This window comes from Columba livia, chromosome 1, assembly GCF_036013475.1.
Source record: "Columba livia isolate bColLiv1 breed racing homer chromosome 1, bColLiv1.pat.W.v2, whole genome shotgun sequence".
NCBI lineage: Eukaryota > Metazoa > Chordata > Aves > Columbiformes > Columbidae > Columba > Columba livia.
In genome coordinates, this window is record NC_088602.1 from 160,056,131 (window position 1) to 160,071,852 (window position 15,722).

The 15,722-nt window shown below is 35.9% G+C and overlaps 1 protein-coding gene across 4 annotated transcripts in view; it reads left to right on the forward strand.

Moving 5' to 3' along the window:
* The first annotated feature begins 1,830 nt into the window (after nt 1–1,830).
* Nucleotides 1,831–15,722, forward strand: part of PTPRQ (protein tyrosine phosphatase receptor type Q) — a 135,993-nt gene continuing 122,101 nt past the window's right edge. For 2 of the 4 annotated variants that reach the window (XM_065041380.1, XM_065041391.1), the window contains exons 1-12: nt 1,831–2,072; nt 2,395–2,532; nt 3,074–3,209; nt 4,302–4,556; nt 5,507–5,724; nt 7,824–8,010; nt 8,118–8,402; nt 10,089–10,373; nt 11,019–11,288; nt 12,487–12,747; nt 14,281–14,411; nt 14,567–14,696. In XM_065041380.1, the coding sequence (XP_064897452.1) occupies nt 2,025–2,072; nt 2,395–2,532; nt 3,074–3,209; nt 4,302–4,556; nt 5,507–5,724; nt 7,824–8,010; nt 8,118–8,402; nt 10,089–10,373; nt 11,019–11,288; nt 12,487–12,747; nt 14,281–14,411; nt 14,567–14,696 (2,344 nt within the window). In that variant the 5' untranslated portion in view covers nt 1,831–2,024. Of the gene's footprint in view, nt 2,073–2,394; nt 2,533–3,073; nt 3,210–4,301; nt 4,557–5,506; nt 5,725–7,823; nt 8,011–8,117; nt 8,403–10,088; nt 10,374–11,018; nt 11,289–12,486; nt 12,748–14,280; nt 14,412–14,566; nt 14,697–15,722 lie in introns of those variants that run through there. The other 2 variants (XM_065041399.1, XM_065041409.1) reach the window with 2 other exon arrangements.

Genomic DNA, 15,722 nt, shown 5'->3' on the forward strand with positions numbered 1-15,722 from the left:
TTATGAAAAATAAGGAAAAACCCACTGAAGAACAAGATACTATCTCAAGATGAAATAATATATTATGCAATGATAACATCTAAAAAAATACACAGTGAATAATATGTTTCCCACTTTTTTATGGTACATATACACAGTGGCACTAGTTTTTATTTATTTTATGATAATTTTGTCTGGAAATAATGGGTAAAAATTTTTTATCAGCTTATTAAAAGGATCTATTTTCAAAGAGCACAGCAGAGAACTAATTTTCTATTAAAGAGGTTAATTTGGGGAAGGTTAGGGTATTGGGAATTAAATATGGAGATAAGTTGAACTCTGAATGCACTGCTCTAAACCCAGCCAGAGGTGGTGTCACCCAAAGCTTTTGTCTGAGCCAAGTTCTTGTTCAGTAAATAAATCAGTGGTCCTACTGTTACATATTCTTGTCTATTCTTTGTTTACAGATGCTTGCACCAGTACCTTTGTGATAAGTACCTCCCCACAGAGGCCAACAGCGTGATAAGGAGAATCAGAAATTCTGCCCCAAGAAGGTAGATTAGGATCTTTACAGTGACTCCAGCAGCGAGACAATGTCAGTGACTATTTCTCTCCTGGGGCAAATATTTGTGGTTTACAGTAGGGATACTCATCGGTGAGGAAAGTGGTGTCACACTGGGGAGCAATTATATGGGTTCTGAGACCAACTTTATTCCTAAGTGATCTGATTTAACCCTTTCTATGTAGAACCTTGACTGCAAAAAAATTGTCTGTTAAAAGGATTACAATGCAGTACTTAATGTTAATTGCTTTGATTGCATTTGTTACTAACACCTCCTGCAGATGTACTCTGAAACTCTGTGATGTCAACTGGAAAGCATTTTCTCAAAGGAAATTAGAGCCTGCACTCTTGGGAGCAACTTTTGTGTTTTGCATACATTTATATATTATATAAAGCCTCAAAGACATTAACTGTTACCTGTAAAAAGAGTTGAGAAACTGCATGTAGCAAATGTATAATAAGATGGGCCCATGTTCCAGTACAGCTAGATAACAAAGCACTAAAATGGGGTGGCCGAGCTGCTCCCATGGAGTTGCAGCATCACAAAGCACCGCAGCTCTTCACACGCACACTCAGCTCTGTGACACCCCGTTTGCCTGCTGGTGTTTCTTTCCAGACCTGTAACTTTGCAGGAGTAGTTTGACAGTGACACCCACCTCGGGACCAGCCTGGTGAGCCCCGAGGAGTGGAGCTGCCCCTCGGGGAGTGCAAAATTAATGAGAAACTTTGGCTTTGAGCTGCAGCCCGGCAGAACCTCCCCTGGGGGAGGGACGCGTGGTCTCTCCTCATCTCTCATAAGCAGATTGTGTGCCAGTTAGGAAATTTATAGTTTCCGCTTCTACATTGAGAAGAAGGATTTTTTATTTTCTGTAAGCAATTTTAGACTTATTCCTGCAGTTCCTGGTGCTCTACTGGTGTGCACCTGCCTTTTCATGGGCAAATATAACAGAGATTATAATAAACTTTCACTGTTGGGATGTATTCCTCTTGAGCACCCTAGCAAGACACATCAATGGGTTCTGCACATCTGCTTAATTCTTCCACAGGCTTATTTTGAATACTGACGAAGAGGCATATGGCTAGAAATGTGTGCTGTGGAAAACAACCACTGTCTTGAGAAGAAGTGCAAGGGGTTACACTTATTTCAATGAATTTTGATCCAGTAATTGTGAGTAAAACTTAAAAAAAAAGGCATTTTTTACACTGAGGGAGGCTTAATTGACTAATGAACAACAGGCACATCCCTAGTTCAGGGAAGTTAAAGAATCAGCTGTTTGCTGATCTCAGGAAACTGTATGAGCCCTGGGAAGAGGCAGGGCCAGGGTGAGGACACAGATCTCGGTTAAACCATTGGCTGATGCTGTGTCCCTGTGAAGTATAAATACATGTATTAATTTTTCTTATCCCTCAGGAATCCTAACATGATTTTATTTTGAAGCTGTTGTGATTCAAATAAGAGACACTGATGCTGTAACATTTCTCTATGGATCAAACAATTATTTTCCTGTTTTTATTACAATATTTTTTTAAGGTAAGAAAGATACTCCTTTTTTTTGAAAGTGTTTAGATTTTCTCATTGTATGTTGAAATTTGATGGCTTGTGATTTGGGCTGTTTGTTTTTCTAGTAGTCACAGGGAGCTCTCGATTATTGCTACTATGCATTATTTGTAAATAATTACAAAGCCTCTCTGCGTCACACATTAGGGTTGGTAACACTAATGCATATAAAAACTGTTGCTAGCTGACAGGTTCTAGGTAAAAGTAGTTAAAACTGACAGAATTTAATTATTTAGTTAGAGGTACGCCTTCTGCATTTCCTACTAATTTGCATTCTTATATGTTTCTGTTACAGGGTTCAGAAAGTCTAGACTGTGACCAAATGAAAAAGCCTACTAGAGTAGTTTTGGTGGAGTGGACTGAATTGCCCAAAGGAAAGGATCCAGACCATTATATTGTAACGTACCAGAGAGCAGATGCTTTAAGTCAAAAAGTAAGTTTCATCAATATAAGCGATAAGTAGCTCCAAATGTATTTAAGCTGTACATACCAGCAGTAAATAACATTGTGTGTTTGTTTGAAAAAATAGTCATGTAAAATAGCAATTAAAGAGGGAGTTTTGAAAAATTGTGCTGAATTCTGTAATTCATGTCATTTATGTGCACTCTTACAAAGTCTTATTGAAGCCAGCTGGACCTAAAACACTGTTGGGTACTCTGGTTGAATAAGGATAGACAGAATATGCAAGTTCTTCAAAGTGCTGTGGTTTGGAGGAGGACGTTAACTTCTCCAGTAGATATCTGTGGGAGGGCATTGTTGAGCACATGATGTACAGGAACTTAAAGAAAATATGGTGATTTTAATATGAAGATGTTTGATAATAGTTTGATTTCTAAAACATTATGTATTTTGCAGTTTAACCACATCCTTAAGTTTGACATGCTGCAATATATACACTATAAAAACTTTTTAGATAATTTATGAATCGTATTTTTATTACTTTCACTATGTCCAGAAATTCTTTTAACTTGCAGAATGTAAGAAACATTTCTAAATTTGAACAGAAATCTGTCAGTACTACAATTCTGCTTGAGGAAAATAAGAAGTATGATATTACAATAGAATCCATAAAAAGCGGCCAAATCATAAGTGTGAAATCATTTAAGACACGTAAGTAGTGTAGTACAAAAATATTTTGGTATCATCATAGTTAATCTAATACTGAAGACTAAAAAGTGGGTATTGAAATGTCGAGCTTAATAATGTATTTAGAAACTTTGCATCAGTGTATATTTTCAACCATGAAGAGCAGAAGGAATAACTTTATATAACTTGTTTGGTTAATAAAACTGTGCCCCGGTTTGGGACTGTTGTAAAAGTTTGGGAGACTTTTAAAGGTTACAGGGTCTGCTATACTACGGTAATTTTAGAAGAGATTTATAAAAGAGGACCATTGAGAAAGTTCCTTGCAGCCTGGCAATTTCAACGTAGGATTGTGGTTATTTGCCCTACATATATTAAATATATTGGTTCAATATTAAATATTTCTATTTCCACTTTATGACAGCCCCTCTTTAAAAAGGGTTAATGAGTCACACGAAGATCTTAGTATTGTGATTAAATGGGGCAGACTTTAGTATAAGAATTTGTGGGTCTAGCCACTGAACTTATAAAAAAATCATTTATAACTGTAAATCTGTTCAGGATCACAGGTCCCACTGATTACTAGAATGAAAGGGCTTTCTAATCTTAATTTTCTTACTTGCTTTAGGATAGTTTCTAGTATTACCTTTGTACACATTACAAGCTCATATTAGCTTTGGAATACAGTCTTGGATCTGAATACAAACAACATCACTGGGAAAAATACATAGTAAGTTGAAAACATTGCAGCAGCTGTCCACTCTGCTGAAAGTTAGTACGTTTAGCAAGCTATTGGAAATAATTCAGGTTATACTACTAATGTGCTACTATACCTGACATCAATTACTTAACTGATATTCTAGCAAAGTATGTGCTTTTACATACATAAACTGTGCACTTTACTTCTGGTTGCTTCAGACATAATTTTACATACCATGACAATAAAAAAGAACATGACTTTCCTATTTGCTCAGTAAGACATTTTCTGTTTTCACGCTACCTTTCTTTGCCCACTCTGTGTATCCTGCATCACTTCTTAAAACTAAAAAAAAAAGGTGCTGCAATAAAATTGTGAGCTAATTATTCTGTTGTGGTATTTGTTTTTTCTTGGTCTACTAGGTGGAATTTCAGAAAATGACATCAAAACATTTGTGACAGCTACTACAGTGTCATTTAATTGGAGTACAATGGCTAAAGAATTTTCAGTTTCGGTTTCCCTGAATGATACTTTTCAGAATATAAAACAACCCGATGGATTCTTTGTATGGAGTAATTTGACACCTGCCACTTTATATACATTTAAGTTTATATTTGAACAACTGCATCAGGAATTAATAAATGTGTCTCAAGCACTGGATGTGCAAGTTGAAACAGGTATATGTTAGAGTTTGTTGTAGTCACAGTGAATGCAAGGAAACACTGCAAATTTTCTAGAAGAGTTAAAAGTAAATCGTAAAAAGCCTGTATTCCATTTTACAATTTTTAATAGATGTGGATTGTTTCATTTCTAGAAAGCTGAAGGAGTTGAATGCTAATAACATAGGAAGGTTATTTCTAATTAGTATTTCTTAGTATTTTTAGGAGCAAGAATTCAAATTTCTATGTGCATACATCGTAAGCTAACTACACATTTTGCAGTCTAAAATAGTCAATTGAATGTTGAGGTTTGGCATTGTAATTTTTTGAGTGTATGGATTAAATTTGCTATATAGTTTCAATGAAAAGGCAGGGAAAATCCTGAAGTTGCTAAGGGTTTGGAACACTTTATGCCAGCCCAGTGATGGGGTTGTACTGCTGAATGGCTAAGCCAGCTGCGCTGTTTTGTTAGAAGTGCTTTGAAGGAGGCACTCTGAGGATTTTGAGGCTTGATTATGTAACTTCATCACTTTAAATGTACTACTCTGATAATGCAACTTAAATTTTTTTAAATTAGAAACACAGAAGAGGGGGTGGCATAAGCTCAAATTAAATAAATTAATTGTTCCAAAATTAAAAAAAACAAACAACAACTAGCAGGAACTTAGCTTAAAGAATTATTTTTTTACCAAGAATAGGATTATTATTATTATTATTATTATTATTTCATTGGGTGGTAGTGAGTATTCTTTTAATTCAGTCAATCAGATTTTTTAAGACACTCAGGATTTTGAAGGAGAGTTGATTCATGACTGATTTTTTCTTTTTTGGGGGGGAAAGAGGTCAATAATGAATTAATTAATGCTGTGATAGTCAAATGCCCATGTAATTATAAAAAAATCTAGAACTGTACCACTTCTGTAAATGTTATGGAGCATCTTTAAAATCCTGTCCTTGTTCCCCTGTAGGCACCTGTTCCCCAGGCTGGGTGGCATTCCAAAGCAGCTGCTATCGCATGGCTCAGGACAGCAAGCCCTGGAAGGCAGCACAACAAACCTGTGAAACGTCTTCACAAGGGGCGCATCTTCTTGACATAGGGAATAAAGAAGAACATGGTTTTATTTTGTCTTACCTCCAGACAATTAGTCAAATAATCATGTTATGGACGGGACTTAATGACCTAAAGGTCAGTTTATATTTTCTACTTTGCTGTTGCATATATGGAAACAGGAGAGTTTGGAAATACAGAACCCAATTTGTTGGAATAAACATTTCCACACCATAAATAAGGGTTTTTAGTTGTGTGTGTGTGTGTGTGTGTGTGTTGGGGGGGTGTGCAGTTTGTAGTAGCTGTAAGAGGAATCATTATTTCTTCATATTTAGAAATACTGAAATATTTAGCAAGCCAAAGCTGAGGAAAAAAAAAAAACAACAACTCAGTTTATACATAACGTGCTTAATTTTTTTTGTGGGTACTGCACATGGATATTGTTTGGCCTGCAGGTGGTGCTGCATTACCAGATTTTAAATCTTTACATATGTTACTCACTTTGGCTATCAAAGTCTGGGTCCGGCTTTCTCAGTTTTGATGTGGGTCTCATATACTGAGTGTTGAGCTTGGCAAGGTCTGTCCAGTATGGCTGGATGCTGGATAGAACAGTGGCAGAAGGAACGATAGCAAGATATTTCTTGTAAAAAGTTTCCTGTTCATCACATTTGGGATATGAACTTTCTTAATGGCAGCTCTGCTTTTATTGAGTCACTGTGGTGTGGCACGTGATTTGGAAACAGCTAGAGAGATAAATATAAGTATTTGGAAAGCTCTCTGAAAGATGGAGACGCTTTACCAGAAACATGGGATCCAGTCGTCCTGTGATTAGACCTATTGAAAACGCCTTTTGTGGTAACTGGCAGAAGGTAGGGGGGTAACCAGTGTTTTTCAGTTTGGATAACCTGCACTCCAAAATTCCTTTTTATTATAGTTTTGGTCAAATTAATTTTAAAAGAAATGCTTTGAAAACCAGTAAAAATAAACTTTTTTTTTTTTTTTTTCCTAAACTCTCATTAGCCAGAAAAGAGTTAATTGCCAGTTTGGAATCTGTTAGTCAACTGTTTAATTATTACGTGCATTTTTATCTCTGGGGGAGTATAGTCAGTTAAATGAACTAGACGAGTACCTTGTTTTAAGAGTAGCAATGAATAAAAACAAAACGCTTGTTTTTCAAGTACCTCTTTCCTAATATTTGTGTTTTATTAGTTTGTTCAAGTACCATATGAACATGTTACAATCCTTCTAAGTGTCATGGTTCTTATTTGCTGTCACAAAATCGTACTTATCTCAGGAGTTCAAAGATCATGGGGCATATGCTAGGAATCGCAGGATTTGTTTTAAATCTGAAGTAAGGAAATACAGATTCCAACGCTTTTGCTTTCTTTTTCAAATTTGAACCATTTACTTAGACTTCAGCATTGCAGACTTGCTGTGCCTGTAGGCACTTATGCTAGTGTCACTCCTGAGAGTGCTCCAGTGTTGTGAATAAATATGTTAGGTTTTTATTAATCCCTGTAGATGTTTGTGTATGTTAGTGCAGTGCAGCCTGAAACAGGTCTCCCACTAGAGGGGTCTGCATTGCAATGCTGTGAGCATGTTCTACAAGCATTTTTCCTTTCAAATATCACACTGCCCCAGTCTCATATTTGTAGGGCTCTACTGCGGAAACCGAAGTACCTCAAAGTTTAGAAACTTGGATCCAGATGTGAGTGAGTGTCCCAACTGCTTAGCTACCGGCCCATGGGAGAAAGAGGAAAAGATGGCACCTCCTCAACTGATTGTGAATCGAGCCCTGGATTGTATTCAGCTAAACTAGTTTTCCTTTCAGACTGAATTTATGAATATTTTTGACAGATTATTTTTTTTTCTTCAGTGAATAAAATTTTTATGGATATTTTTATGGATATTTATAAGATTATTTGACTAGTAGTTTTTCTTAAAAGACTGTTTGTAATGCTCAGACACTCTACATTAGCCTTTTGTTGCTGATATTATGCTATGCTATACTATATCATATTATTACCTTATAATCTCTTGTAGTAGAAGGGATATAAATTTACACTGAAATATTTACTGCATTCAAAATGTTAATGTATAAATAATTTGTATAAATTATGTGTATTTTGGAGGTGTAGGAGATATGCTTGTCATGACAAAAGCCTTCATAATTCATCAATACAATGTAAAAAACCATGGGATTTTTACTCACTTTTTCTTTTTTATTTTCAATGAAGGAAGAAGGTCAGCTCTTGTGGACAGATGGATCTCCTTATCTTCTAAAGGCTGGTATCTCAACTTTGTCGATGATACCAGAAAATGAGACTGACTGCTATGCCCTTCAGAGAGATCCCACTGGTCCAGGCTATTTCTTCACAGGATTTTTCTGCTATATACAGCTACCATATATTTGTGAATATGAATGTAATTATCTTTCTTATCTCCAGTTATGTTTATCTTTGAAGATAAAAGTATAAAACGTTTTTCATTATTTTCATTTTTTTTTTTTCATTCTTGGTGTTCTTTTTCAGTACCTCTGGTACCAGAAAACTTCACATTTAGTGTGCATGATGTCAAGACAACTGAAGCTGTATTTACATGGAGTGATATGGACATATGGCTTAAGCCAGGCTTTGCACTTATAATTAAATACTATTTTGATCAGTGGAAACCATACATTCTGAGCTTGCCTGTGAATACAACTCAAATAAAAGTTGTGCAGTTGTCTTCTGGCCTTTGCTATAGCTTTTTATTAGCAGCAAGGAACCAAGAAGGGGCACAGACTATCTTAAGTCCAATTCTGAAGGTAGAAACAAGTAAGTCCCAAAAAGAAATAGCAGTAATAACCAGATAATCATACATTTTTTTAAATGTTTTTCCTTTAATTACCCTATGCCATTTGCTGATATTGTCTGAAAATATAAATAACTCTGAACATTAATTCTGAATCCAGGAGAGACCAGTTGTTATGGTGGATTCCAATGTCTTAATTTTGCTTTTGTGCTAAAATGCTTTATTGGGATTGATGAGGAAAAGTTCAGCAGTTTCTGGTGGCCACAAGCAGAAAGCCAGCTACAGATTCTGTTTCTGTGAAGTATATTTTAAAAGCTTATTCTTACCATTATTTTACTCATGGGATTCGTACTGATGTCCGTAGGGAAAGCTGGATGTCAGAGTAGCCGTAAGGTATTTTTTGGCCATGCTGATGAAATGCAGAAACCTACATTCTAATCTGAAGTAAAAGATTTGTGGGAATAAATCATGATATCCCTAAATATCTGCAGTAAAGATTAAGACAAGCTTCATGGTTTAAAAATACACTGTGTTTTGACCTACTGCATTATACAATAGGACATAAGAAAAATTCATGAGCTGATTAACTTGTGTTCTAGTAAAATCTAGCTGAATGAAGCCTAATGAAGCCTGCCAGTTGATACTGATGAAAGATACCTTTGCATCTAAAGGTGATCAAATGGTCATGTCCTCAAGGAAAAATTAGCTCATGGGCACAACTTTACATGCAGATTTTCTTCAGGTTCCTATTTCTGTGGTACTGGGAAAATATCCAGATTTGCAAAAGTTAAAGAAAACATACTACCCTAATATTTTAACCAGTTCTGGCAAGGCAATCCAAATATGAGATAGAGGTCCATCTTTTTAAGGTCAGAACGAAATACAGGTTTTTCTTTAGGGGAAAGAACTATTCCTTTTCTTCAGCAAACACATTTTGTACAGTGCAGCACTTCTTCCCCTGGGCTGCTTTAGTGCACTTGAAAGTCTTTCCATCTCTTGCGCATACCAGCTTCTCTGCTTCCTAATATGATGATTTCTTTTCTTCATGTGAGACCCTGTAATGCAACTTACCTCTATGATGGAGGGAAGATATTCCTGTTTTCTCCTATGATAAGCAAATATGTGTTTTTCCTCAGAAATCAGCTTCTCAGCTGCAACATTGCTATCTACAGAAAACTGATTGTCCAGGCAACGAAAAATAGGATGATTCACTGATTATTAGACTGGTGACCGAATTGTTGGAAGAGATGTAGGAGACATAATGAAGAACTGTTTTGAAATGTTTGATAAAAATAGTGTGCATAGAACACTTACGCTTTCTGAAATTCAGTAGACTTTGCCTATTAGTTCATTAGGGCCAGGTTTTAACCATCATGGGTAATTCATGCCATATATCTTTGATAATGTTTCTGATCTGACTGACATACAAGAGAGAGGACCCAAGTGAGGAGACTGAGTTCTTCATAAAGAACCGAGTGATTAGGAAAACCTCAGTTAGATAGTGAGAATATACCCCTGCAGATCAATGTTATAACAGATGTACAGCAAAGTTGCTTTGTTTAATTTGCTCTAACATTATTTAGCATTTATGTCAGTGTGTACTTTTAGCTTTTCAGGCTGTATTTGGGAAAAATAATAAAAAAAACCAGTTATTGGTAAAAGATATCAGAAGCTATTATCCTATTTCTATTCCTAATCTTAATCCATAGGACCGTTGCACTCCCAGAAGTTAGAGGCTACATATGTTTCATCTGCAGAAATACATTTGAAGTGGAAGCCTCCACAGCATTCATCCAGTGTTTATTTTCATTACTACCTCATCAATATTTTGGATACTGAAACCAACATTTGGGAACAGTTGCCGGTTGAAAAAAGCAAGACTTCGATAGTAATAGGAAATGTAAAACCTTATCATCAGTATCATGTATATTTACAGAATGTAGCAGAAAAAGGAACTCTAAGCTGCCATGAGAAGCCTATATTAATCACAACAGGTGATGTATCCATTTTCTGGAGGCTTTATTTCACTAGACAGAGTTTAAATTGAAAATATAAGGCACAAAGGTATTTTTAAGGCCATGTACAGATTGCTGTTTGTTGAGATGTACTGGGGGAAAGTCAGAGAGATTCTTTTCTATATACTCTGTTGACTGATTCTAACCTTCAGAACCTTCTAAAAGGGTGAATTTACCTATCCCCTTATTTATTTACTCACTCACTCACTTACAGCACATTAATATGTGCTAGAGAAGCAACATTCTATTTGATAAATATTTATGGTTTGTATATTTAATTTCAGCAAAGAAGAAACATTACCATGATGTCTCAAATTATGTAGGTAAAGACAGATTAATTTGTTTTTCTGATCACAGGTACTGTGACTCAGATTGTGTCGTCTTTGTTAATCTGTATATATCCAATGGAACAGAATATACTTGTAAAATAAGTTCCTATTTGTTATGAGAAAACAGAAAGCAGAATTGGCCTGTAACAGGTAGTTGTCTGCAAACTATTTTAAGAAATAATTTTAAACAAATGAAATTTTTAGAAGAAAAAATAAACCAAAAGTCAACTTTGGGAAGTGATTAATAGTAAGTTTGGTCTGTGGTTTTATACTGACATATTTTTCTCTGATCAAGCTGTCAGTCCACCTACAGCCGTTTACATTCACCCAGAGGATGTACAAGAAGAGAGTGTCATCCTCCACTGGAAGCTGCCACAAGAGGGTCAGGAATCCTTCATTCAGGTGAAGCCGACTGCAGACATTGGTGACACCATGAAGTTTTTAGTAAGCAATACAGAAGAATTTAAGATTGATCTCCTAATTCCTGGAATGGCTTACGAAATAGCAGTGGCAAGTGTAAATAATGGAAATATGAGTGAACTGAAGACCATTCAATGCACTTTAAGTAAGATATCTTTTAACTGTGGAGACTACAGATTATAATACACACAACATCCGTCTCATTATCATTACTATCATCTAACAGATTTGGTAGAACAAGTCGATTTGCTTAATAGCCAAAGATCAAAACTACAATGTGAAATGTATCGAACCAATCCTAATTGTTAACAGCAAAGCAGATGCTGTTAACTTCCAAAGAAGTGGAGCCTTGGGAAAAAACATTGGTAGTGCTGAATATTGTTTAACTGTGGGGAGGACCACAGTAAGGAATCCTGTTCCCACTGACAGAAGAAATGAACTGAATCACTGATTTGCAGTGAAATAACAAAATATTGGAATGGTTGAAACAGACTGACTGTTTTTGGAGATGCATTAGTTGTTCTGTGGACTGTGAGAGAGAAATTGCCCTGGTACTGGTGAGAGGGTGCTGGGAAAAATTTTTAAGAGGTAGAAGTAGTAGTAGCTGAAAGGTAAAAGCTTTACATTGTTTATTGAAGGGTCTCTCCTGTTAGTCATAGTTTACCAAGATGTTGAAATGCTTTTGGCACGCTATGCAGTTTTTGCATATGTGAAAGGAATGGGCAGGATTCACTTCTACATGTGGTATATAAAGGCTGCAGCTGTCAGGTTATAGATATGTGAAATGCTGCGTTGTCATTTTTTCTGGATGACTGCAGTATTTTGGAGGGTAGCAGACTTAGTCTTTTTCAGAATTTTTTATATAGGATTAGATTTAATACCTTATTCAAGGCACAGATGACACAAAATTCTAGATAGGATTTTTCACAGCTGTCAGATCCAGCTGTAAGAATATGAAATGCACCAATATTGCATCCATCAAATGTATCTCATTCTCCATGCTCATCTCCCTGTCCAGATGTATCTTTCTGTGTATTTTTTCAACTATCTTGACTTACAATCTAGGTGCTGTTGTAGCTAAAAAGGTAATTCACTGATATCTTTGGGAAGCTAACTTGCTATGATTCCTAAATCATTTGTCAAATGCTCTTAGGATTCCAGTACTAAGCACCTAAAAAGATCTAGTTGTTATGGTTTCTGAGCAATGATGTGTTTTATGGTAGCTATTTGTTTGCACTGGGGAGGCATATTTCTCAGGGCAGTTGCTTCAGATTTATTGCACGGTTTTCCCTGAATTTATTTTCAACAATTTTAACATGTGACAATTTTTTTTCTTCTTTTAGAGCCAAAACCTGTTCAAATTGTAGTTCCTTACATGCTTTATAGCCATGCAGTGGTGTTATTTGTTCGCATGCCAGATATTGGAGTATTTGATGGCATATATGTTGCAAGTAAAGGAGGACCTAATGCGACATACGTTTTAAAAAGTGATGGTAAAATAACAATTGAAAACCTTACTGCAGGAACAGAATATGATTTCTGTATTTCCACAAAAAGTGGAACAATGTTGAGCTCCTTTTACCATGTATCTGGTGTAAAAACATGTGAGTATTTCAAGTTTATTCCTAGAAAATTGCACCATATTTAATTGATTTGTAAAGCCTTTTAACTTGATTTCAGTGCAGTAGAAAAGCAGGCTATTTAAAAATAATCTTGATATATGTGTGTAAGAAATTGGTAATTATACTAATACTAGCTGACTTTTAAACAAGACTGTAACTATCCCTTATAGTTTCTAAACCTTCTAAACTGTGTCGTTTTTTGTTTTTTATATCAAGTCTATAAAAATGTCTAACAAGTATTTCTGGAATTTAGGCATTATTAAATTTTTGTCCTTGTGGGAAAGAAACCACATTTATACTGTTTATTCTACTCAAGAAGAGGAATATCCATGAAATTATTTCTGTATTTGAAATTAGTAATTTTATTCCTCCCAGTGCATCTTTGAGCAAATAATGACAGCACCGATGTTCCCATTTTTCAAGATAATAACTTCAATAACAAAGACATTTTAAAAAGCATTATGGCAGGGGTAGTCCTTCTAGCAAGGCTTTAAAAAAAGGTACTTAATATAGATTAAAAAAATGTTTAAAAATACTGGCTAAAAGTCAGTTTTATGATTTTCCTATTATTTATGATAGTTATACTTCCTATACTTCCTATACTTATCCTAGTTATACTTCCAGAAGCTTTTATTTTCATGCTTTATCTTTTTTCTTTGAAATTCTTTTCTACTTTGTTTCTCTCAGAGTAGAAATGTTATAAAAGGAAAAATAAGAAAAGATAAAAACAAGCAAGGAAGAAAGAAGTTGACAATGAGGACAAGGCAGGAAAATTCTTCCCCAAATAGTGAAAACTTTGAAAGCTGCTTTTTTTTTAAATAAGGTTTTAATAGGAACTTGCGTTTTGATTTTATGAAAGCATTTCCTAAATTTACTGTGAAACTACCTTAGAAAACTTAGTTTTGGTCTGTCGCTTCTGAGGATCAAAAACTTGGAAGAAAAAAACCCCCATACCCACTAACCCCTCACCTGTATACAGTTTTTATTAGAAAAAGTGTAAATTTTGGTGTGTTCCAGCCAGAAACAGCTGTAGTGGGGATGCAAGAGATGCAGAGAAGAATGGAAGGTCCTCTGTAATGTGATCTGTATTGTGTCATACAAGGTTATACTAATTAGGCAGAAAGTGTATTTGTCTTGCCTGGTCTACCCTGTTTTGCTGAGCTGTTTGACAAAACTCAGGTACATTTGGAACCCTATGATGATGGTATTGGAGGGATTAACTTCATTCTGGAAGATTTTTTCCTTCCTAGAAGTGCCAGCTCTGTCCTCATGAAGAAATATATGTTCAGTCCCACGTGATTTTAAGATAAGCAAGAAAGCAATTTTCTTTGAATAGCGGCAATATTATCTATTAGTTCTTTCTCCATTTTCCTATATTGGAATGTCCATGTGTTTGCACGCCTGAGATGAGATTTTGCCCTCTATTTGTTTTACTGATTGTATTCACATTATGTCTCCACAGGAGATATAAAAAGTGTTGGACTGAACAGTAATGTCTTTTATGTTCTTCTGTAGGTCTGGCAGCTCCACTCAATGTACGAGAAGGTGACATTACAAACACTTCAATACAGATTGCTTGGGACCGTGCTGATGGAGATTTTCATCAATACGAAGTCACATGTATAAATTGTGCAAATGCTTTCAGGGTATGCTTTTTAAAAGTCCACTTGTGTGTAGGCGATGCAGGAATCAGAGCTTAAATTAAAAGCTGTGTCTCCTATTAGAATAGATGGAGGTACCATTTACATAATACAACTAAATTTTGCAAGCAGTTCTGTGAAAGCTGTATTCGGTTTTCTAGGTCCAGAAGGTCAAGCAAGAGACAGCAACATTTTCCAACCTTACTCCTGGTAAGCTGTACAACTTTACAATTCGAACAGAAAAGGAAGGTTTCAGAGACAGCATTTCTGTGACAAAGGAGATAGAGACAGGTGAGACCACAGTCTTGTCAAATTCAGCATTTGTTTTGCTCCATGTATATGTCTTGCTTTAATGTACAGTTTCTTTTTTTTTTTTTTTTGTCTCAAATAGAGGAAAGTAATTCAACAATCTTCACCATTTTCTCCTTATTCTCTGTCATTGTTATTTTTCTTATTCTTTAACTGCTTGTGTACTTTAAAACTGTGAATTTGAATATGGTTACAGTGTACAATGAGCTACCAAAGTTAACTTCATAACTACTCAAGCAGCCGTACACCCCAGTAACTGACACTTGCACACTGAACACACTCAGATGTTCAGAACTAAGTTGGTTTTATGATGTTCTCTCACTGACCAGCATGCCAGCAAGAAAAGTAACAGCCATTATATACAAAATCTTACCACTACTTGGGGCAGTCCTGAAAAGCCAATTGGTTACACATTTGCATATCACATTACATAATCCTTTTAGCATATAATGAACAACATTCAGCTAAAGGACACTTTATTCAACAGTTTTGAGATATGTGTTAAAGCAAGACTCGAATAATTGTGTGGGCTTCAAAAGGTCTAAAGCTGCAAAGTCAGTAGTGTTTGTACTTTGTGATTAAGTGTTTCGCAAGCCAGTCTTATCTTTATTATATGAGCAGATCAACCTAAAACTGAAAGGATTTACATACCTTTATGTTAGCAGTTGCAGACAGGATTCTTTCTTTTAAGTGATCACAACATGACTGAATGTGTGAGTGCTGGTGAGATCCAGCCAGGTGAGCTGGTGGGTGGGTGAAGTGGCCTGGGAACAAGGGGTTGAGTGGGCCAGCTCTGGGCGTGATAGCATCTGTGTATCTCTAAGGGCAAGAGCACAAGGGTGTCCCCTTTTTGGACCTGGGAAGCCCCCTTGTACACATGTATATAAGTATTCTTCCTAGTGGACCTCTGTTCTCTCAACCAGAAAGGGGAACAGGACAGGAGTCTTGGTGCTGTCTGTGTTCCTGTGAGCCCTCTGAGTTCTGTTTGTTACCTGTGGCTGGCCACAT